Here is a 22817-nt window from a genome sequence, read left to right on the forward strand (position 1 = left end):
TAGAGGACAGTTTAGTCCTTCATTCCCAAAAGATGCAACCAGGACCCAGGGAGACAGCCAGGACCACATCAGTGCGCTTGCTACCTCAGCAGCTCCTGGGCGGCCCAGGAGGATCGTGGGAGCAACTTCACGAATGCCTGATTGTGGGGCAGAGCGGGTTGCGGTGGGGGCCCGGTCAGGGTTCCTCATCACTCCAAGTGACAGCGCTGCACTCTGAGGGCGACACCCACCGTGTGGGCCCGGAGCAAAGAGAGTAAGACCGAGATCTTCATTCAAGACCGAGGCCTCTCGATCCTGGCCCCATGCTGTCTCCCAGGATGCCAGACTGCACCTGCAGTGTGTCAGAACCCGGGCCACCCAGGAGTCCGGAAGCCCCTGTGACTGGTGCTGGGATGTGGCCATTTCAGGTTACTTTTCCCCTGTGCTGTGAGGTGCCTCCTTCCCAGGTGTGATGACCACTTGAAGATCCCAGACATGACCCTACAAAATGACAGTGGAAAATCTGACTTGGACACCTTCTGTGCTCTTGAAACACCAACAGGAGGGCCTGACAGAGAGACCCGTGATCGCTGCGCTGGAGAAGCAGCTGGGCGGCTGGCGAGGAGCAGGACGGCGGGGACTCTGCTCCATGAGTCAAACCAGCTCTCCCACTTTCCCCGATGGTGGGAACAGAACAGGCTCAGAGGCGGGCCGACAGCAGGGCTGTTGCCAGCTCTGCATTCTCTAGGGCCTAGATCTTAAACTCAAAGTAGGCTGGGATGACATAGGGGAAGAAGAAAGGGAAAACCAGACGAGCCTACCGAGACAACAGCCGGCGGTTACGGTGGCTACGGTGGACGACACTGACTCGGGATTCGTTCAGCACAGATGCTTCCAGGGCGTTGGCTCCACGGTACTGACTGAGCATCTGCTCGCGTCACACCGTGCTCGGGGTGCTCGGCTCCTGCTGCAGCACCTGCCAGGGGAAGGCCTCTGTGTCACAGGCTTCCGGCTGCGGCTGCGGGTGGGTAACTTACGTTTCTGAAGATGGAGTGTCACCCCTTCGTGACCGAATGTTTATTACATGAAGGGAGATGCCACAGGCAGTCAGAGTGCCTAAAACACACTTCCGTAGAGTAACAGCCAGATTATTGGTCTGCTGTTGGCGCAGCCAGTCCTGCCCGTGGACACCAAGTTGCAAAGGGATGTCCCTCTTATGTGCTGAAGGGCACCTGCCGTAGGAGGGGTGAGTGGTCCCAGGTCCAAGTAGCCCCAGGAGGCTCAATGTAGGAGGCCAAAATAGAGCCTTCCAGGTTGGGCTCCCCAAAACCGCAGGAGAACCAGAGAGATGCTGCCTTGCTGGGGAGGTGAGGCCGACTGCCCGCTGGGCTCTCGGGCATCTTTTGAGGTCTTGATGCCAGTTTGTGCTGGGCGGTGGATGCCGTGTGCTGATCCAGACCACGGGGAACGGAAAGCCTGCTTAGTGAATAATCGGGATGATAAATCATACTCCTTCTTACTCTTGTCTGCGTGCCAGAGAGACGTGCCCGATTCTCCCGCACCGTTCACGGGTCTTGTGCTGGGGGAAGATGACTCACGGGGAGTAATGAGGATAATTAAGGATGTGTTCTCCAAACTGTCACTGCACAAGTGTCAGGCGCACATTTGGAGAGAGGGGGTTTCTTCGTGCCATTGCGGTAATCATGTCAAAGTTTGCGGGATAGAGCTCTCCAGAACTGGCAACAGTAAGTAATTACAATGCAGTATATACTTTGAAAGTGGAATGTTTCGATCGGGTGAGGTGCCCGAGGTCCGGCGGGCATAGATGTTACTCTCCCCACCCGGGCTCATCGCGCCAGAGAAGCTCTTGATCACCACCCCCCACCTGTCTTCTCTCTCCCGTCCCCAGGCGATGGATCTGGAAGTCCCCGTGCTGGCCAGGAACATCCCCGGGAACGCGGCGGTGGTGAAGCATGAGGTCACAGGGCTGTTGTTTTCAGACCCGCAGGTAAGGAAGGGTTTGTCTGGAACGGTTTCCATCGGCGTTTCCCTCACCAGTCCGGGGTTCCCATCTCTTGGCCAGCGCCCAGTGCCGCCTCCCGGGGGCGGGAGCCCTGTGTGCAGCATGTCGGCTGTGGCCACGGGGGCAGCTGTGTGACTTGGAAAAACCTAGAACAGAGACCCAAACACAAGACCTGCTCCTGTTCCTGATTCTGCCTCCGACGAGCGGCATGGCCTTGAGCATGTCAGGTCACCTCTGAGATGCTTGGGTTTCTGATCTCCAAGCAGGTGCTCTTCAGAAACCACCTTAGATTTCTAGGACACCTACTGGTTTTCAGAAGATTGCCGTATATCTGATCATTGTAATACCTCAACACAACGTAGAGAATAAGCCAGTACTTGTGCGTATGCATGCACATCCACGTGCATTTGAAAATGATATATGGGATGGTGCAGTGGAGGGTGGGCAAGGCCAGGGCACAGGCGTGTGTGGGGACGTCCAGGAAGTGTGTGAAGGGGTCTGGAGGGGGCCCATGTGTGTCTGCCTGCAGCTGGCCCTTGGGGACGGTGGGCAGGGCGTGTGGCCTGGCCTGAGTCTCTGAGCTCTGTTTTCTCCTGGGCAAGCGGAGCTCATCATCCCTGCTGCCTCCTGGAGGGGTGATGGGGGCGGACGGAGGGACACACAGGGCTGTGTGTGTTCACGGCACGTGGCTGGGGCTCCGGACCTGCTGTCACCACGGGAGAGACACGGCCACAGCCGCCACCTACCATCCGGTGGCAGGAAGTAAGTCTCTGAGGCCTGAGTTTTGTCCTTTGAGTCTTTAAAAATTAGGTGCTGTCTACCAGCATCTTTATTAGAGCACATGTTATGTTCAAGAGTATAGGGATTTATACTTAAAAATTATAGTCGAGTCAAATAATTGAAAATTCAGTTTTCAGATTTCCTGCAGCGGACGCTTAATCCGAGACAGCTTTCCCTTTCTCTTGCTATGAGCACGCTCACCTCTTCTCCCTGCGGCCCGGGGCGCTGGCTCCCATCCGGCCAAAGGCACCCGGCCGCTGACCCTTCCCTTTCGGCAGCAACGCCCGTGAGCCGGAGAGGATCAGGACCGGAAGAGCAGACGGCAGTTACTGTCTTCTTCTCCAAACAAAGGCTTATTGCTTTTTGCCGCCTTCTGGAAGCCTGGAAATCAACACCGCCGGGCTTTTAGGTCAGACAGTGTTGCCTCTGCCCCGGCGAAGAGATTTTATTTTCACCTCCCCAAACACGGCGTCTGCTTATTTTGTAGCTCAACTCCAGAGGCTCTGACTTTGCCCACGAGTCTGAGCACGAGGACAGAAGCACACTGGCCGTCTTACAGTGTCCGGCAGGGGAGTCCTTCTGACACTTGCCAACGAGTGCCACCCCGGCCCCGACAGGGTCGCGTCCCCCTGCTCCCAGACACGGCGCCGCGCCACACAAAGTCAGGGACTTATTTTGATTCTAAAACATGAACGTTGGTGTCACAAAGGATGTTTAAAAAAAAGAACACTTTAGATTTCACATGGGGCGAGGCTGCGTCTTTTAACACACTCTGAGAAGTGCGCTAGACGCGGCTGTCACCGGCGGCTTTGTTTTGTCTTCTTTACGCTCACGACCGGACTCGACCGAGCGCAGGGTGGGAAGCCTGCCTCCAAAACAAAATGCATTTTAAATAAGCCGGCCACGTGGTTAGAGTCACGGCGAACGAGGGGCTCAGGTGCACAAACCGCTGGCTGGCTGCCAGAGTGTGGAAGGTTGAGTTCAGATATGGACCCGGAGCAGCATTTCACTTGCTAAGGGGGGACTCGCGGGCCTGAGAGCCAGCCTACCCAGGGTGATGCACGCGTGTAAACCGTGAATGCGCTGCCGTCCGAGGCGGATCTGGAGTCGGCAGCTCAGCGTGAGCTCTCCATCCCTGATGGAGACGACAGAGAAACCGGATAGGAAGCGGGGAGGTCGCCATCGCTCACACCTGCCAGACCCCCCGACTTACCCTTCGAAACAGCAAACAAACCTCACACAGGCTTTGCCTGAAGGACCTCAGTGGTTGTCAAAGGGCATCCCTTATCCTCCTATTTTGTGAACCTTTGTATAAAACTAAACCAACAGTGGGGGCAGAGTCCTGACCTTCCCTCTGAGAGCGCAGCCCGTACTCTGTGGCGGTCCGCGCCTGGGCCGTCGCTCCCTGTCCCCTTCCCGGTGCCTGTGGCACCCCGCGGTCCCGCCTTCACAGCCCATGACAACCTCTGCATCCTAGGTGCGGTCGGGGGACAGGCTGCTGCCCACGTGTGGTGCCCTGAGAGCCCACGCCTCTGGCCGTCAGGTTCAGGTTCATGGCCAAGCTAGCTGTGCGTGCAGGCGCCATCTCCCGGGGCTCCTGGCGGCTCCGAGTCTGGCCATAGAAGGTGAAAGACCAAGGCTAGTCCCGTTAGTGCCTGGGTCAGCCCCGACAGCAGGAGGGAGGTCTTGAGGGAAGAGGCGTGTGGTAAGTCCGTGTGGCTGTGGGGGGTGTGGGGGGAGAACAGAGAAGTGGGTTTGAGAGAGGCTCCCGTGAGGCCAGGCGGCTCGTGCTCTCGTGTCTGGGGCCCGCGGGGGGAGACCACGCGCCCTGGGTGAACAAGAGGCCCACACAGGGCCCATTGCCGGCCGCCCTGGGCCCACAGGCCCGAGTCACAGCCCTTGCTGTGTTTGAAGAGGGGCTGGAATTCCCAAATTATACTTGGATTGTACCCATTGGTAAACGTTGATAATTCAGTCGGCTGTTAGTTTAGACGCTCTGTGGGCCTTCCAACCATCCAACCATCCAGGGGAAGATCTGCTGGGCGGCTACCCATTAGACATCTGCTCTGGACAAGGCCGTCCCCTCTCTGAGTGAGTGAGGGATGGGACTGTCACAGGCAGTGACATTCCCAGCGAGGTCGTGTCCGAGGCGGCATATTCCTAGCTGGGGACCACGTCTTGCCCTCCAGACACAAGAGAAGGCTCGGGGTCCTCAGGCGTCTCGGGAGTGCAGGGTCTCACCAGCCAGAAAGGGAGTCTGGGCTTCGTGCGACAGGACAAGCGTAGCGGGTGCTGTCTCTGCAAGACGAGGCAGGGGACCTGGGTCCCGCATGCACCAGGTGAGTTAGAGAACTTTCCCCGAGGCCCTGCCACGCGGCGGGCACTGAGCAAGGTCCTGGAGGTGGAAGCTGGGAGGGAAAGAGTCCAAGCCGCGCGTGGGGTCTGGGGGCCGGGCAGGGGCTCTGGGATCGGGCCACACAGCCTCTTCCTGAGCCCCAGGGGCACCAGCCCGTCGGATGTCGTAGGGATCGACTCCTGGGACTCTCACAGGTTCTGCCCGGCGAGGACGAGGCTGGCCCCACGGACGAGGTGCCCGCAGGGAAGGGCCCTCGCGGCAGCAGAGCCCCGCGTGGGAAGCTGGGGCGTGACGGTGAGCGTGCGGGGAGCAGGAGGGGCGCAGTGCGCCGCGTGCCGGGCCTGCAGGGAATGAAGGAGGCGCACGGGACGCAGGAGGCAGCGGGCACGGAGCTGATGCAGCCCCCGCGGTCTCCATGTCCTGGAGATAGGCTGTGATGGCCACACATTTTTTTATAGAAGAATCGACAACATACAAATTAAATGAAGCAGCATCACAGCTGAGCACGTGGAGACAGCCTCCTATTTCTGCAGGGCCCACGCGGTGGGACGCGCTCCCTTCCCGGTTGGACGGGGCTCTCTCTAGCCTCTCGGTCGTCACGGGTGGTGAATCCATCTGCGCTCTGGTTCTCGCGGACGTAGAGACCGTGAGCTTTTCCCCCGGGGCGGCGCACCCAGACGTGGAGCGTGCTCCTCCGCGCACGTGGCTGCTGGAGCAGGGAGGACACACGGTCCCGATGGCCGGGGTACTGGCCATTTAGGGGCTCCTGCCTGTCGGGGCCATCCCCGGAGCTGGCGGTCCAGAGAGCCGTGGCCGCGAGCTGCAGCTGCATGAAGGCACGGCCGCTGGCTGAGGTCTGAGGGAGGGAGAGCTGTGCCCGCTTCTAAAGGGAAGTGTGTGGCCACTCGCACGACCAGGACGGCGGCCACCAGCCCAGGTGTGACCGTCCCCCTCCACTGAGGGTTTGTGGGCTGAGGTGGCCGCACGCAGCCTCAGCAGGACAGTGCTGATCAGGAGCCTTCGCAGGGGCTGGAGGCGGCCTCCACCTGGACCCCCAGGTCTGCCTCCCAAAGCCCACTCCCCTGGAGGACCTCTGCCAGCAAGCCTCACGTCCGTCCCGTGTCCCTGAGGCACGGCCAGGATGACTTCATGGCAGATTTACTGCCACATCTCTTGAGGGCTCTGCTCGTCCTCTCTGACCCTCTGAGGCCCCCGACGTAGCTGTGGTCACTCCTGTGCCCCCAGGAGCCTTCTCCGGGCCGGCTCTCTGCTCACGGTGTTCCCTCACGTTCTGGCCTTCGCTTGCCGAGACCAGAGGAGGGGGACATGGGTCCAGGGCCGAATGGTCTGAGTGCAGTCCTGTCTCGGCCGCGGACCACTTGCTGTGTGACCCTGGCACGTCCCCTGAACCTCTCTCTGCTCCAGTTTCCCTGAGAACGGACTCATGGGACAGCCCAGAGTCCCAGCCCCTTTCTGCAATTCCAAAATCCAAAAAGCACTTGAAAAGCAATTTGATTTTTTGGGCGTTTGGTGCCAAAACTCACTTGGCAGCAAACTCGTATCTGAGCTGATGTGAAGTTATTTGTGGCTTTGTTTATCCTGCTTCGCCTGACTAGTCGTACGTTTTGATTTGGAAATTGTGGTGTGTTTCGTATGGGGCGCCGCTTAGAGCCACCGCGGGGCACATGGTGGAGAGAGGGGGCATAAGCCCCATCATTAAATCCCCCCATCCTGGATTCCAAACAGCAAGCACGTGACAGATGCTGCTGCTGATGGTGATGAGGTGCGGCCGGTCCGACCCCGCTGTCCTCCCTCGGCAGAGAGGAGAGTGGGAGGCTTTCTCCCTGACCCGGTCGGGAGCATTAACGTTCCCACCACGTGGGTCAGAGCCATGCACTGTCCTGTCCCCACCTCATCCCCCTGCGGGCCACGTCCCCAGAACACGGGAGGCAGACGGGGGAGAGGTGGGAGGAACCCAGGCACAGCCGTTTGCAAACCCCCGCCGGCCAGTTACTTACACCCGGTTCTCTTCCACCTCCTTCTTTGCAGGAGTTTGTTCAATTAGCAAAGAGACTGGTTCGTGACCCTGCGTTGGAAAAAGAAATTGTGGCCAACGGAAGGGAGTACGTGAGAAGGTATCACTCATGGCAGGCGGAAAGAGACACCTATCAGAGCCTCGTCCGGACCCTCGAGGGAAACATCGAGCAGTGAGGGCGCTCGCCTGGTGTTGTCACGTGCCCACCCGGGGCCACCGCGGACACACGGCCCTGGGTGAACACCAGAGACAGAGTTCTGGGCCAGGGGGGCCGGTCCGGTCCAAATCATGCCAGTTTCAATGAAATCATCGATAAATGACGTCAGTTATAAGGCAGAACCTCATCCAAAACCTGTCAGGGCTTCCAGAGAACATCCCGGACATGTCTACCAGATCAGCTCCTGGGGGCTCCTGGGGGCTCCTAGGGGCCGGGCAGGGGGAGGCGGGGAGAGAGCGGTGTTAGCCGCTATGGGACTTAGGGGCAAGCCGCGCAGCACAGACACGTCCCACCTGCCTTCTGATGACCTGTAACTCATTGTTCAAAACCAGCAACTAAAGTCCAACGTGTCCACAGAAAGGAGTCCACAGAATAAAGTGTGTCGCCGTCAGCCCACGGACTCAGCCGCCGTGTGTTCATGTTGTGAGCAGCATCCAAGAGAAACCCCCCAGCCCAGTCCCAGCCCCGAACACACAGGTACTGAGGCCCGAGCGTCTCCTGAAGGGGGTTTATGCACAATCACCAAGTTAATGCCAAAGTGTAGCCGTGAAACCGTGCTTTTCCACAGCATCGTACACGGCTCGTTTCATTCTCAGTTAACTCTATGTTTCAACGTTTTGTTACCGGTTTCAGTTTGCTGAGGTCCAGGTGTGAATGATCCAGGAGTAGGTCTCCAGAGAGTTCCGAGACACCGTGACCCCCGAATACGGCGGGGAATGCACAGAACGGGGTGCAGAGACACCGTGGCCCCCGAATACGGGGGGGAATGCACAGAACGGGGTGCAGAGACACCGTGACCTCCGAATACGGGGGGGAATGCACAGAACGGGGTGCAGAGACACCGTGGCCCCCGAATACGGGGGGGAATGCACAGAACGGGGTGCAGAGACACCGTGACCTCCGAATACGGGGGGATGCACAGGACGGGGTGCCGAGATACCGTGACCTCCGAATACAGGGGGGAATGCACAGAACGGGGTGCCGAGATACCGTGACCTCCGAATACGGGGGGGAATGCACAGAACGGGGTGCCGAGACACCGTGACCCCCGAATACGGGGGGGAACGCACAGAACGGGGTGCCGAGATACCGTGACCTCCGAATACGGGGGGGAATGCACAGAACGGGGTGCCGAGATACCGTGACCTCCGAATATGGGGGGGAATGCACAGAACGGGGTGCCGTGTTTTGTCGCAGAGAGGTGCCGCTTCCCCTCGGCTTCTGGGCCTGCATCTCGGGTCAGCTCTGCCCTTGCCCCTTCCCCACTATCCCCGGGGTGCTGATGCCACAGGGCCTGCTGGATGGGCAGCTTCCTGGGATCTTCAGCTTTACCGAGCAGACTGTGCGGGCTCACCTGGCAGCCGGTGCTTGGAGCTGAACCTGCCTGCCTGTCACTGATCCATAGCTCTCGACGGTGTCCGGAGAGTTGCCCTTTATGCATTTTTCCTATGAAGACACAGTGTCTTCTTCTTCCCACTCCTTGTGTCTCCCCACGGCCCACCCTCACTTCCCTTCTGACCCAATGTCCTCTTGGAAAGTCAGGGGGCCCGTGTGGGAATGACACACGGAAGGCCTCCCTACCCAAAATCCTGGTGCCCGGCCGCATTCCTGACCGGTCACATCAGCTCTCGGGGTTGATGTTGGGTCCAGCGACCCAACATTGCCACCAAGACCGACGGGACAGCTACTGCCTTAAAGGGTCCATCTGAAGAGGGACCGGAACTTCACAGAAAACGAACGTCTGAGAAGAGGCTAGGTGATGACTTTGTATTGAAAAGTGAATCCAGAATGAAGAAGGTGGGTTAAATTCGCCTGATGTTTAACACGCTTGATTTATGCCGGCAGAATTGAAACTCTAAGTGCAAGGCCAAGAAATAGTTCCCACCAACAAGTAAATAACAAGCAAGACAATGCCCAGGACTTGGTCAGTGCTATGCAGAGCTTCTCCTTCCTCTGGTCTGCAGTGTCTGTCCCGTGGTCCTTGGAGACTGTCTCACCCTTGCCAGCTACCTGGTTCTAAGCCGCCAGGGACCCTGCCTATGGTTCAGGTCGCTCCCCAGCACCTGTCCATCACTTTCAGGAAACCCCTCATCTCCCACAAGACGTGCAATTTTACTTCTCAGTTGATTTCCAAAGGTGGTGGCATTTAAACTCTTTGACCATGAAATAGTAAGAGGGACCAAGTCTACACAGGTATAGAGAACAAGAGGATGTCACTTGGGATTACACCTGGTTGTACTTGACCAGAAATTCAAGGTAACGCTGGTATAAGCAGGAAAGAAACGTGTGATTTCTCTCCCAAGTTCAGGGATTAACAGCATGTGTGGTGTTCCCGGGGGCAGGAACTCAGACCCTCCATCCTCTTGTTCCTCCACCCTCAGTACATGGCTGTCTCTACCTCACACAGCAGTGTGGCTGCCCACGCGCTGCCATCACACCTGATTTCCAAGTTGCAGGAGGGTAGAAGGAAGGCAGGAACAGAGATTTACTTATCTCGTTTCTTTCAGGACAATTCCCACCTCTAGTCACACACTGTGTCCCACACCCAGTTACAAGGGACACTTGGAAATGCAGGCTTCACTCCGAGCAGCCATGCACCCAGTTAAAAACCAGGGGTCCATTATCAAGAGACAAGCAGGTTGCACATCAAGAGACAGTCTGCAGGTGTGGCCATCGAGATAGGCTGGTTGTAGGCTCTGCAGCCCCAGGCATCCTACCTATTACTAACCACTGGCTACCTTTTAATGCCAAGAGAAGTGTTTTCCACAAGGTTTTAATTTACTTTTAAGGCCATCCAGACACGGCTCACCTTCCCTCCCCAAGATCTCATTTCTATACAAGCTCTCAGCCAGTGCAGTGTATCCATTAGTACTTCTCACCCTGCAGCATCTGAATTAAAGACTGAGTCAAAGATCACATGGGTTTTCACCTGAATCTCCTACTAAAATGTTCATTCCCACTGGGGGACACCCGACAGACCCTGGAAGACACAACAAAGCGAGGAAGCGTACTGACGATGTATATGTGATCTCGGCCACTCTGGAAGTTCTCATGGTCGCCCCGGACGCATAAACAGGTCATTGTTCACGCTGCAAGGTCTTGGGAAACTGAACTCTTTTTGGGAGGGATCCATGAGTCAGAGTTTGGTAAGGAACAAAGGAAGAATTTACATTTATCAGAAGATACAGTGAAGTTCCTTCTTGCTTCCTGTTTGGCCTCTACAAATAGTGTTTAAAACAAAAATCCCTTGTGGTCAAAGTTATCGGTGGGAACTCCCCGCGTGCGGCCTGCTTGAGCGTGATACACCGAGTCACGCGCACAGGCAGGTGTGAGCACCGCCGCGTGAGGTTAGGGAAAGCCAGCCTCTGCAGGTCTGGTGATCAGATGGTCCCCGTTTTAGATGGCGAATTGAATCCCTAAGCAGGACGTGGGGAAACCCTCCCTGTTTCCCGGTGGGGGTGGTTTCCTTCTGTCTTCCTATGGCCTAGGTAGCCACGCCCCCTTTCTTCCAGTGAGGAGTTCCCGGGAGAGCAAAGCCAGGCCCCCTGCTCTTGCCCCGGGGCCTGGGGCCTCGAGGAGAACAAACGGAGCTCCCTCCCCCGCCTGGAGCCAAGCCACACAGAGCCCTCAGGGTCAGAGTCAGTGAGGACACAAGGGACAGAGCGGCGAAGCCCCAGGTTTCTCAGAACAGAAACCATGGCCAAGAGGAAGGACAAGTAGTTTCTAAGAGTATCTCACAGACTCTAAAGGAACCTCTGGCACAAGTGAATACAAAGAAGGTGGGGGTGTCCTTTAGTTCAAAGGAATGACCTCATCTTTATCTCTGGCCCCATCTATTTTAAAGAGATTATGTTACAATCTACTTTCAGACTCATAGGTAGGCCTTGAAAATCCAGACTAAGAAACGTCTTTCCAAAAATGTATACAATTCAGCTAAATCACAAAAGCTTTCTCTGTAGGAAGGAAAAATGAATGTGGTGCAGCCTTTCTCAGCAGAGGGCCTGGAATCACCGCGCACGGCCCAAAGCCTCTGCAATCAGACGGAGCGCGCTCTGCTGGAAACGGATTTTCTTCTTTAGCATCTCATATAGAAATATGCTAAGTATTTACCCAAACCAGATTTTCTTCTTTAGCATCTCATATAAAAATATGCTAAGTATTTCCCCAAACCAGAAAGGTTAGCAACCAGACGTCCCCAAGAAACTGGGGAGCCAGGAGCCTAGTCATTCCGCGTGAGGAGCTTGACTTGGTTTTTGGTGCCCGTGCCTCCATTTTAAAAATACCTGGAAAAACCGCTTACAAAGTCTAAAGATCTGCTGATTTCCAGCCACTGAGAAGGCTTCCTTCCCTCTGTCCTTTTCTGGCCCCTCTTCCCGGACCTCTAGATGCATTTAGAGGCTCAGCAGGCATATCAACAACTGTGATTGGAAAGGCACCTGCATTTGTGACTTGGGTGGGCTGTCACTGACAGCGAAGGTCAGGTGAACCCCCGTGTCCCAGGCGCGGTGCTCAGTGCGGGTAACAGCGACCTTCCCCCAAGCCCCAAGCTCCTGGAGAACAATGTCCCCGACTTTCACGTTCCGGAAAGGACTTACTGCAGAGGACCCCCTTCCCCACACGACTGGGGTGCACTCAAAGCCAGCGCACCCGTCCCCGAATCCCCGCCCGGTCTCATCAGGGATGGGCTGACGTGCTTTTCCCCACTGATCAACCAGACCACATGCCTGCTCGCCACGCTGTGTCCAAGCTTCCCTGTCCTTCCCGGGCCTGTCCGGTCTCCGCTGAACCAGCAGACCACCCCCCACCACCACCACATCCCCCATCCCATTCTTTCCAGCCTTGTGGGCTCCTCCCCATAAAGTAGAAGCCCGTATGCTGAAACCCACAGCTGCCTACAGCTCTGATGGTCAGAGTGTCCTCTCTGTTATCAGAATCCTCAAGAATCCTTTCGGAGAAAATCCCTCTGTACTAAGCAGGATTTGTTCCCCATCAGGCAATGCCTTCTCTGCAACACCCAGTGCTCACAGCAGCCCAGTCATCTCACTCTGTCTCTCCCTGTCCTTCTGATGCTACATGGGACCATCTCCATATCCCACCCAGCATCGTCCGAGGTATGCTAAGGGTCGGACAAGTGTTCCACCCAGGTCAGAGGGAGCTGAAGGGGGGCAGAATATGCGGCCCCAAAATATGCCCCCTTGGTGCCTGGATTATTTTGAGCTGGAGACCACTGGGAACGAACAGATGCAGAAAGAAGGCTTCTTGGAGCTTCCCTTATCTGACTAAGAGCAGACACTTCTGAGAAATGAGGTTGGCCATAAATCCCCCATCCCCGGGGAGTTTTACAGCCGTGGAGAAGCCGGAGAGTGAGAGTCAAGTGGCCCGCACAAATGAACTTTACTAAATAACCCTTATCTACCTCGAGTTCCCTTGTATATTTACCTTCCCACACTTTACTGCCCAAGAAGCTTAAAACCCTTTTCCTTCAGTCTTGTCACTTCTCCACAAATGTATTGCCCTTTGTTCAAACGGGTTTTGTAAAAGACTGCAGGTCTGACCACCACTTTGGGGTGCTCATTTTATTTCTGTGAGCCCCCCCACCCAGATATGCGTAAGAAATAAACCCTTTCTTCCTCTTCATGGGACTTGATTTGCAGGTCCTCAGTCACAGAACAAACAAGGGATTTTCCTCCCCTCGGAGCCATCAGATTTAACATCAGCAGATTTATTTGAAATGAGTTATAAAGTTAAGAATTGTTATTTCTTAATAAGTAGAATGGAGATGGAATTTTGATCAATAGGACTTAAATACTTAAATAAGACTTGTTTCTAGAATATTTTAATAGTTTGGTAACAGCTATTCTTTGAATAACCTCATAAGCTGAGATTCTGCCTTTATGCAAATTTTTATTTATTTTTTGGTGGCAGAATAATATACCAACATATTAACTGATAAGTATATATTTTTTGCATGCACACACATGCATAATTCTTTATGCAAATAAGACCATTCTGAGCTTATTGCATTTGGGGATGGAGATGGGCACATCCACCACCAAAAACTGTAAGAAAGAGTCAAATCCTTGGCTTTCAGTTTCTGAGGAGGCTTTTGAATTTCCTGGGAGAGAAAACAAGTCTTAAAAACTGAAGCTTTTGAATCACAAAGCAGGAGTGTTTGAAACAGAAAGGCTTTAACGTTCAAAATGCAAGGTCTGGACAAGTATCAGAAGCAAAATCCTGAAGGACCCGAGGCATATATTACTTATCAGAATAGAAAGAACTGGATGAGGAGTCAGGTGATTGGGCTCCTGGAGGGAGAGGGCCTGGAGCAGAGCCTGAAGCTGGATGCGGGAGGGGGATGTGGAGCCCTGCTGCCCACCCTCCACCTTGCCTGGGCGTGAACTAAATTCCAGACCCTCCTCCTGGAGCCCCTGCAGGGTGGTGGGCCATATGCTGGGCCGCAGCGACACTGGGGCAGGAAAGACGAGACCTTATATAGTGTTTGTTCTAAAACTCGTGCATTAACAGAAGCTCTGAGGTAGGGGATCAGCTAGATAGATTTTCCTCACAGTTCCCAAGAGGAGGGGGCACGGCCTGCCTCCAGGGCCCCATGGGAGCACCAGGGGAGGCAGCGGGAAGGGGGCGAGCGTGGGCAGGAGCCTTTACTGTGGCCTTCACACACAGGAAGGAATGGGCTAACCAGGGGCAGCAGGATTAGGGCTGGCCAGTATGGGTGATTTCCGAGCGCTCTGGGACACAGCAACAGTCTCTGCTTGTTGGCACTCATGCGATCAGGCCAGAGGGAGAGGGAGAGCGCCCTGAGTGTGAGAGCCCAAAAGGAGGGTGGTCGGGGTGTGCCTCCAGATTGGTTGGGGGGGGTGTGACCAGGGAGGCAGGAGGTCAAGGCAAGGTGGCTCAGGCATATCACTGGCTTGTCCAGAACAAGGCAGGTCCACATATGCACGGAGGACCCATGTTAAAGCAGCAAATTTACCAAAGCTAGGAACATGGCTAATACAGCACCAGGGACCAGGGAGGTAAGGAGGGGGGCGGCGACACTGAAATGGATGAGTTTAAACCTGATCTGCAAGATTCTAAGGACAATCCCAGATGCTATAGAGAGCTCACTATGTGCCAGGCGTGATTCTGGGTGTTTCCTGTTGAGTTAGCCTCACCATAATCCTAAGAAACAAGTATTCTTATGATTCCCGTTGTACATATGAGGAGACCTAGGTGTGAGGAGGCAGAGGAAAGGCGGAAGGGACAAGCTTGCCGGGACGTGAGCAGATCAAGCGTGGTTAGCAATGCAGCAACGGGAGGAGGAGGGCTCTGTGCGGTCTGACTTGCGGCAGACGCTGGGAGGCGCCCTTCTGATTCCCCTCCAGGAGGGAGGCCCGGTGCTCCCATTCCTCGGAAACTGCAGGCAGACCCCTCCACCTTCTCTGGTGATGGCCTGAGCCCTGAGAGTCCCTTCCTTTTCTTCCAAGACAGTCTCTGTGTTGGGGTCTGCCTCCTGGGAACCTCAACCTGGGACAGTTCCAGAACGGTAACGTCGCACCTAGCTTGCACCTGATCCATGACCTGAGTAAAGTCTGCAGGCACCACATCCAACTTTCCACACCTGGTGCAAACTCGTCTTGCTTGAGAGAGTGGAAAATGCCTCTTACTCCGTGAGCGCGGAATCTTCCCGAACTCTCATTCAGAAAAAAACTGTGTAGGAAACGCGGGGTCCTGCTCTACCGGCGCCCCCCATGGAGGAATGAGGCGGAGCCCCTAGGACCCGTGCCACTGGAGAAAGTTTTAGAAATTGTAAAATACGATCAGGTAAAACCATACACATTCTGGTGGCACTGCACTATGACAAAGATCATTTTTTATTATCTGATTTTGCAGAGTTCTACATGTGTGGGTCCTAAATAATACATATATAAAAAATACAATGTACAATCTCTTCCTCTGACCACAATCAGTTGGTCCAGGAATGAACATTTGAACCACGACAGGCAATCAGAATCTTTCTCTGAGAATTTTGAGCTGGGAAGAAGAGGGGAAAATGCAACAAATGGAAAAGAGCAAAATGAGAAATGGAGAGAGACAAGGACAAAGACAGAAATAGGGACAAGGACAGAGACAGAAACAGAGATGGTGACAGGGACAGAGAGACAGGAAGAGGGACAGAGACAGAAACAGGGACAATGACAGGACACAGACAGGAACAGAGAGACAGGAATAGAGACACAGACAGAAACAGGGACAGAGACAGGGATAGGGACAGAGACAATGACAGGGACAGAGACAGGGATAGAGAAAGAGGGGTTTTAAAGGTCTGTTTCCATGGCTGCGGTAACCCTCCATGCTGGTTCCAGCCCTTTGGTTCCAAGTGACACCCTTATCTTTAAAACAAATTCTCTCTTCTGCTTCTGTTATTTTGGGTTGAACTGCAATGAAAAGAGGCTTGTAATTACCCCATGACCGTGGGTGCTCAAGGCTATTTGGAAGACTGTATTGTCATTGGAACAGGGCACCGGCAGGTGGAGTTCAGTCGGGCTTAGCGCTGGGTGCGTCACGCTTCACCGAATCCTGGGGTCTGGTCCAGACCACTCACTGAGAACCCTGTCGTGCCCTTTTCAACCTTTGTCAGAGCTGCTTGGTAGGGACCCACCAGCTGTGAGACTTCCAGCAAGTGGACTCACTGTCGGTGCCAGAGAATGCTAAACGCAGGCCCAAATCCGCTCTTTTTGCTTACTACCAACCCCGATTTTGTTCAAGGAGGTGATGTGCCCAGCTAAAAACACAAACCATGAGTCCAAGTTCTATGCAGAATTTTGCAGGTGTGACATTACAAGAAACAGATGGCTTCTGCCCTTTATATTCCCCCTTTATGTTCAGAACTCAGGCACGATGCTTGGCACTCCAGCAGCCATCTTGCCAGCATGAGGATGGTAGGAAGGCGGCAGCAGGGATGCTCCTGAAGGGTATCTAGAGGGTCTGTTTCCATGGCTGCGGTAACCCTCCTGTTTTTTAAAAAAATCCCGTCATATCTTTAAACTTCTTGTCGTACAGAATGTTGAACACACATAAAAGCAGACATAACGATATAATGATCTGCCCACGTAGCCACCACCCATCCCCAACAACATACTTTATCAGTCAGGGTCCCAAAGGAAACAGATGGTCACTCCAACTTTGAGAAGAGGGCTATTTATACAGGCTCGGGCAGAGCACGGGAAAGCCACCCCGCGGGGTGCGTATCTTTACCTGAAGGAGCAGGGAGGGGGTGATGACCAGACCCCGGAGAGGACCCTCGGCAGGAGCTGCAGCCTGTAGTGGGGGCATGCAGCCCGGCTGCCATGGTTCCCTGCAGGGAGCAGCACCGCACCCCGGCCCCGGGGCAGAGCCCAGCTGGAAGCACAGGGTAAGCAGCACGGGGCGGAGCGTGGATGGAGAAGAGTGTGTGCACAGTGTGTGCAGGGGCATGCGGACGAGACCCAGCTCCGTTAGCTCTGAGGGCTGCCGTAACAAATGACCACAAATATAAAATATGTATAAACAGAATATATATTTAATGAATTTGTTATGATTTGAAAATTGTAACAATTTATCACTGATTACAAATATTTATAAAATAATATGCATGTATAAGTTCATAAATAAAATAATAAAAATCAAAATGATCTATACTTTAAAATGAAATTAACTTACTAATTTTACTAATATAGTTAAAAATATCTATAAATAAAAATTATAATTAAAAATTAAGTTATATCTATCATTTTTTTAGATTTAACCAAATATATAAATATAAAAAGATTATTAATTTTATTAATTATAGTAAAACTAGTAAAAAGAAAAATTTTATCTACAGCTATATATTATATATACAATTATATATATTATATATATAATATATAATCTATATATACATACACATAGTCTTTGACCTAGCAATTTCACTTTCTGGAATTTATCCTTAAAACATAATCGGGGTGGGGCGCCTGGGTGGCTCAGTCGTTAAGCGGCTGCCTTCGGCTTAGGTCATGATCCCAGGGTCCTGGGATCGAGCCCCGCATCGGGCTCCCTGCTCCGCGGGGAGTCTGCTTCTCCCTCTCCCACTCCCCCTGCTTGTGTTCCCTCTTTCGCTGTGTCTCTCTCTGTCAAATAAATAAATAAAAATCTTAAAAAAAAAAAAAACCATAATCAGGGGTGATTAAAAAGATTTATGTAGAGGGTAAGGCCATCACAGCGTTAATTGTAATACCTAAGATTTCAAACAATGCAAATATCCAGAAATAACCAATTAATTAATGAAGCTGTTACATGGTTATAACACGGGAGTGTGTGCAACCTTTAGAAGTTATATTATAAATGATGTAACTCGACAGGGAGAGAGAGTCACCATAGTACATGCAGTAGGACCTCAGTTTTACTAAAACTTAGGCATATACGCATAAGCCGAACTTGTAACGACAGGTACGTGTACTGGAGTGATGAGGTTATGGGTGATATTTACTTTCTTAGGCATTTTTTCTGTGGCTTTCTAGTTTCCCGAAGTAAGCATGTATTATTTTGTTGTAGGTTAAAAACTGTTTTGCTTTTTTTTAAATGAAGGAAATGAAGAAGGGAAATTCATCACCAAGCCCCGACTCCTCCGTCTCTCGGTGACTATTTCCCAAGTCCCGCCAGGTCCAAAAACGAACATGCCGTGCCTGCATGTTATTTCTGGAACAAACCAGCCGAGGCATGACATAAAATGAAGGGCATCCTTCCCTCTGGTTTCCGGGTGTCTCACTGGAGCTGTCTCTTCAAAAACAGTCTTGAAATCATCAAAAGCTAATATCATGTTTTGTTGTAGTATTTCCCAGGGCTTCTGGTTTAAGGCTGTATTTTGATCTTCTTGGAAGTAGTTAAGGAAATGGTAGCAAAGCAGGAGATGGACATAAAAGTAGGGTGCATCCCAAACACAGTCTTGGAATCGAAAGGTGAACTGTTCATTTCATACCCAGGCCAGCTCCTGACTTCCATCTGCGAGGGTTTTGAGGGGGGAGATCCGGATTCACTCTCCTGTCAGATATGGCATGCTGTATGGCCAATGCACGTCTTTTCAACCCAGATGAAATTACCCGTTTTGTGACTGTCAGCTTCTCAGCCATGTCCAGTGGGTAGAAGACCCTCCCGTGTGAAGTCCTGACATTTGGTAGCAAGTGTGCTCAGTGGATTAATGGCAGACACCGGGGACGCTGGCTTCAATTCACGGGACCTCAGAGTGATCTAAGCATCTAACAGCCAGCCCAGCAGCACCAAATTAACCAAATCTGAGCTCTCAGAGCTTAAATTTCCTTCTGCTATTTAATGATCTCAGTTACGAGAATTTGAAAATCTCCAGAGAGGGAGGCTTTGCTTTTCCTGGTGGAGGGCAGGTGTGATGAACTGCACTGGGAAAGGAAGATAGCCTCCTTCTACACGAGCCGTTTGTAACTCCAGCCAACTCAAAAACATGTAATTAATACCTCATTATAACTGCGTACAAAAGCATCATCCATCTTTGGACTTTCTTGTCTCAGAGACAATGCTGCAGTTGGGGGAAAGCCTTTCTGGCTCATCTTTTTCGCCCATAACATTTCCATGAAAAAAACAAAGGAACAGTTTGTCAAGGGCTTGTTCCAGCGATGGAGGCTTCCATGTGGAAACCAACTATTTAATGCCTCAGCGGGCCCCGACGATTTTCCATTAAGTTGCCCAGTGTCATCTCATCATTCTGGGAAGGAGTCCCCTTTCTTCCGTTCTTCTGGGTCGGATGGAAGCCAGACACTCGACAGTCCACACTTGCCCCATCTCGGCGCCCCACTTCGTGGTTGGGGAAGAATTCTCAGAGCTTGCTCTCAAGATGCATTATTTACTACTTTGCTCTTAACTGATTTGTGAGCATGACTTTCAATGGTTTGTTCTTTCAAAATGGACACTGGGTGATGGTCCCCAGGCCTGCTTTGGGCTCCCAACTGCCATCCGCTCTGATCTCATCCCTCACAGGGGATTCGCACACGTAGCCACGCATGCATGGTCCCAACAAGTAACTGTTGAGCACTTAGTATGAGCCAGACCCTGTTCCTGTCGTCGACACTGGGGACTATACCCATGAAGCTCTTTGCCCTCACGAGTGGTTATATTCTGGTGGGCAGAGTCAAACCATACACCAGCACACAAATCCATTTATAAAAGGATGTTTTCAGGTGGTGGTAAGTATGGCAAGGAGATAAAACAGGGCTTGAGAGTGGCCGGGGTCTGGGTGAGCAGGGCGAGATTTGTGGGCCCTGGGTCAGGGAGGGGCACTCACTGAGGTGGGGATGATGGGAAGGACGGAGGTGTGCAAGCAGCTGGGGAGGAAGCTACGCAACGCAGGGAGAGTAAATGCCAATGCACTGGGGTGGAAGGGAGCCCCCGCACCCGGAGAGCGGAGAGGCGGCCACTGGGGGTGGAGCTCATGAGTAAAGCGCAGAGCGATGGCGATGAGCTTGGGTCTCAGGTGGAATACAGGGAGCAGAGTGGGTGCAGGGGGAGACAAGCCATAGTGGAGGTTTGTGGAGGAAGGCAGGCAGGGGAGCAGAGAAAGGGACAACTTAGGGTGTATTTCGGGGATGGGACTAATGGAGTGTGGTGTTACCCAGATGTGGAGGGCACAGTCAGGGGTGCCCCCTCTGCTTCTGCTCTGGCAGCCGGAGCGGCGGGCGTGGAGGGGGCCCCGAGCCTGCCCGCTGCCACCTGATGCCCTCCCCCCAGGCCACGGGACCTTGGCTGTATGAGGGACGGCCCTTTACCCAGCTGACTGTCCACATGTTCTGGCTTCTCTTGACCACGCAACCAAGTCCCGGTCGATCAGAAAAAAGCATTAGCCCTGGGAGGAATTTCCAGAAAGATCTCTCACGGGAAGCAGCCCCAGAGCCTCACCTCCTCTTCTGGCTCCTTGGAATGATTTTATGTGATAGTCGGAGCTCCAGAGTTCACTTGTGGCCTTGAGGTAGAAGCCTGGGTCCCTGGTGAGTCCGTGGGTTCCCCATACCAGCTTCTGCTGTGTGAGCCATCAGAGGCCGTTTTGTTTGTGTGCTGCTGCCCTTTTTCCGCGCAGCTGCACCTACTGGGGGGGATGGAGGTAGAGAGCACATCCCGAGAGTCTGTTTGGGCAGCGTGTTACAGATGCCCTCCAGACAACCAGCTAGAGGTGTCAAGGGGAGATTTACGTACACGAGACTGGAGTGTGGGGTTAATTAATTAGTTAATTATCAATCCTGATACAGCATAATAGGAAATAAGTCTGCTTTTCATGTCCTACAAGAAAATCACTTCTTCATCAGCTTTGCAAAATCAAAGAACAAGGACTGTCTTTCAGGAAATGTTCCAAACCAACAATAGCTGGGACTCACTTCTCCTAATGGGTTCAGTTTGCGCTCGAGGCCCGGGTGGGGTCCCTCTGTGGCTTGTGGGTCGCAGGCCAGGCTATGGGGGCGGGTCGGGGCAGGGCTTCCTGCCAACACCCGCCCCTGTGGCCCCTAGGCTTTCGAGAAGTGCCAGAGCAACAGCCTGGCCGGTGGGGGCTCTGCTACAAGGGTCACTGTGACCGAGAAGGACAGGCTCCAGGCAGACGTCTGCCGCCTGCACTGTGGGGCTAGGCCTGCTTCTACAGAGATCTCAGCGAGGCTGTCACCGTTGGGAAAAGCAGTCATTGCAGACTCTCCTGTGCTTCCCGGGCACCAAGCACCAGCCCTCAGCCAGCCTACAGTAGCCACCTGCTTCCAGCTGGGCTGCAGGGGCCTGGGGGCCATGTGCTGATGGCGCCCCAGGGCAGCCGAAGTTCCCGGGACCTGAGAGCAGCCCCCCGGCGTCTCACTGAACAGGCACAGTGGTCCCACCTCTGAGGTGCCAGGAGGACACAGAGAGGGGAAGGATGTGCCCAAGGTCACACAGCTGGCTAAGGGTGGGGGTGTGGGACCCACAGCAGTCCTACAATGTGCAGACCACGTTGTCAGGCCTTCAGGAGAGAGGGAACAGAGGGAAGAGAAGGGTCTGTGGCAAGTGCTTTTCTGGGGTTGCTCACAGCACATGTTCTCTACAGAGAAACAAGGGTGGGCATCCATCAGACACAGGGGGCATTGTTAGGGCTGTTCTAGATCTACAGGGCTTCAGGGAGATGGGAACCAAGGGGATGGGTATCCCTTCATAAGGCACGTCTTCTACCAGCTTTCTGGGTAAAGGTCATTTATAGTTTAAGCTTAATTTAATCAAGTTCTAGCAGACATAGTGGGTCTGAACTATTTTCAGAAGACTACTTATGCCACAAAAAGGTCCAAGTTATTACCAGGGCCCTGAGGAAATTAAACGAGAACCAATAACTTTAATCTAACGTCAGTGATGCGGCAGAATTTATGCGTGCAAACAGGCTCACCCATGCTCAGCTAGCTCAGCCTTGCACAGAGAAACATTGCCCCCACGGGCTTATGGTTCCTGTAGCTTCTCCTATCCTTGGACTGAACTGGAAATGCCAATATGTAACATTAATATCAGCTACTGTGTATTTTATTTTTTAAAAGAGTTTATTTATTTCCAGAGAGCACGCCTGCGAGAGAGTGCAAGTGGGGGGGGGGGCGCAGAGGGAGCCGGAGAATCTCACGGAGCCCGATGCGGGGCTTGATCCCAGGACCGGGACATCATGACTTGAGCCGGGACCAAGAGTCGGACACTCAACCCACTGAACAACCCAGACGCCCCTACTACCTATTTTAAAAATAGGTTTGAAGGCATGAGGATGAAAGGTACAGCACGGGGAGCATACTCAACGGTACTGTGATCGTGTGGTGTGGGGACAGGTGGGGACAGGTGGTCACCACACTTGTGGCGAGCTGACTTAGCACAATGTACAGACCTGTCCGATCACGATGTTGTACACCTGAAACTAATGTGAAGTTGGATCAACTATACTTCAGTTAAAAAAAAAATGGTTTGTAGTTCCATAAGACCAGGCATATGTTTTCACATATATTAGTTAACCTTTTTTTTTTTTTTTAAGTGCTGGAAAACAGAAGCACATCTCCTGCATTAGTTCACTTAGTCCTTCTATCCACACTGTGCGGCATGAGCTATGACTACTGCCCATTGTGTGGATAAGGAAACTGAGGCACAGCGAGTGGATAACTCACCCGAGCTCTGGGGCTCAGACGTGCAGTCTGGTTCTGGGGACCACCACCTCAGCCACGTGCTGGGCTCCTTCTTGGTGGAATTGGGGAGGCTGATTTTCAAACTAATTAGGAAGCATCTGCCCCCATTCCCATCGGCACTGGTTCCTACAGCCGCTAGAACAAATGACCACACACTCAGTGGCCTAAAGCAGTTATCTTTGGACAGTTCTGGACTCAGAAGTCCTAACATCAAGGTGTTGGTAGAG

At 53.2% G+C, this 22817-nt stretch overlaps 1 protein-coding gene and 1 long non-coding RNA gene across 11 annotated transcripts in view; one reads left to right on the forward strand and one right to left on the reverse strand.

The window, feature by feature from the left end:
- The window catches only part of GLT1D1 (glycosyltransferase 1 domain containing 1), an 84446-nt gene extending 76665 nt beyond the window's left edge, over window positions 1-7781 (forward strand). For 6 of the 10 annotated variants that reach the window (XM_078061124.1, XM_078061125.1, XM_078061123.1 and 3 more), the window contains 4 exons: window positions 1889-1987; window positions 2605-2764; window positions 4972-5432; window positions 7188-7781. In XM_078061124.1, coding sequence (XP_077917250.1) covers window positions 1889-1987; window positions 2605-2764; window positions 4972-5432; window positions 7188-7349 — 882 coding nt within the window. In that variant the 3' untranslated portion in view covers window positions 7350-7781. Of the gene's footprint in view, window positions 1-1888; window positions 1988-2604; window positions 2765-2912; window positions 4122-4971; window positions 5433-7187 lie in introns of those variants that run through there. The other 4 variants (XM_036108602.2, XM_036108532.2, XM_078061130.1 and 1 more) reach the window with 3 other exon arrangements.
- Window positions 1-22817, reverse strand: part of LOC144379956 (uncharacterized) — an 85637-nt gene that overhangs the window by 35345 nt on the left and 27475 nt on the right. The gene's annotated exons all lie outside the window — the stretch shown is intronic.

The sequence above is a fragment of the Halichoerus grypus genome, chromosome 13, assembly GCF_964656455.1.
Source record: "Halichoerus grypus chromosome 13, mHalGry1.hap1.1, whole genome shotgun sequence".
NCBI lineage: Eukaryota > Metazoa > Chordata > Mammalia > Carnivora > Phocidae > Halichoerus > Halichoerus grypus.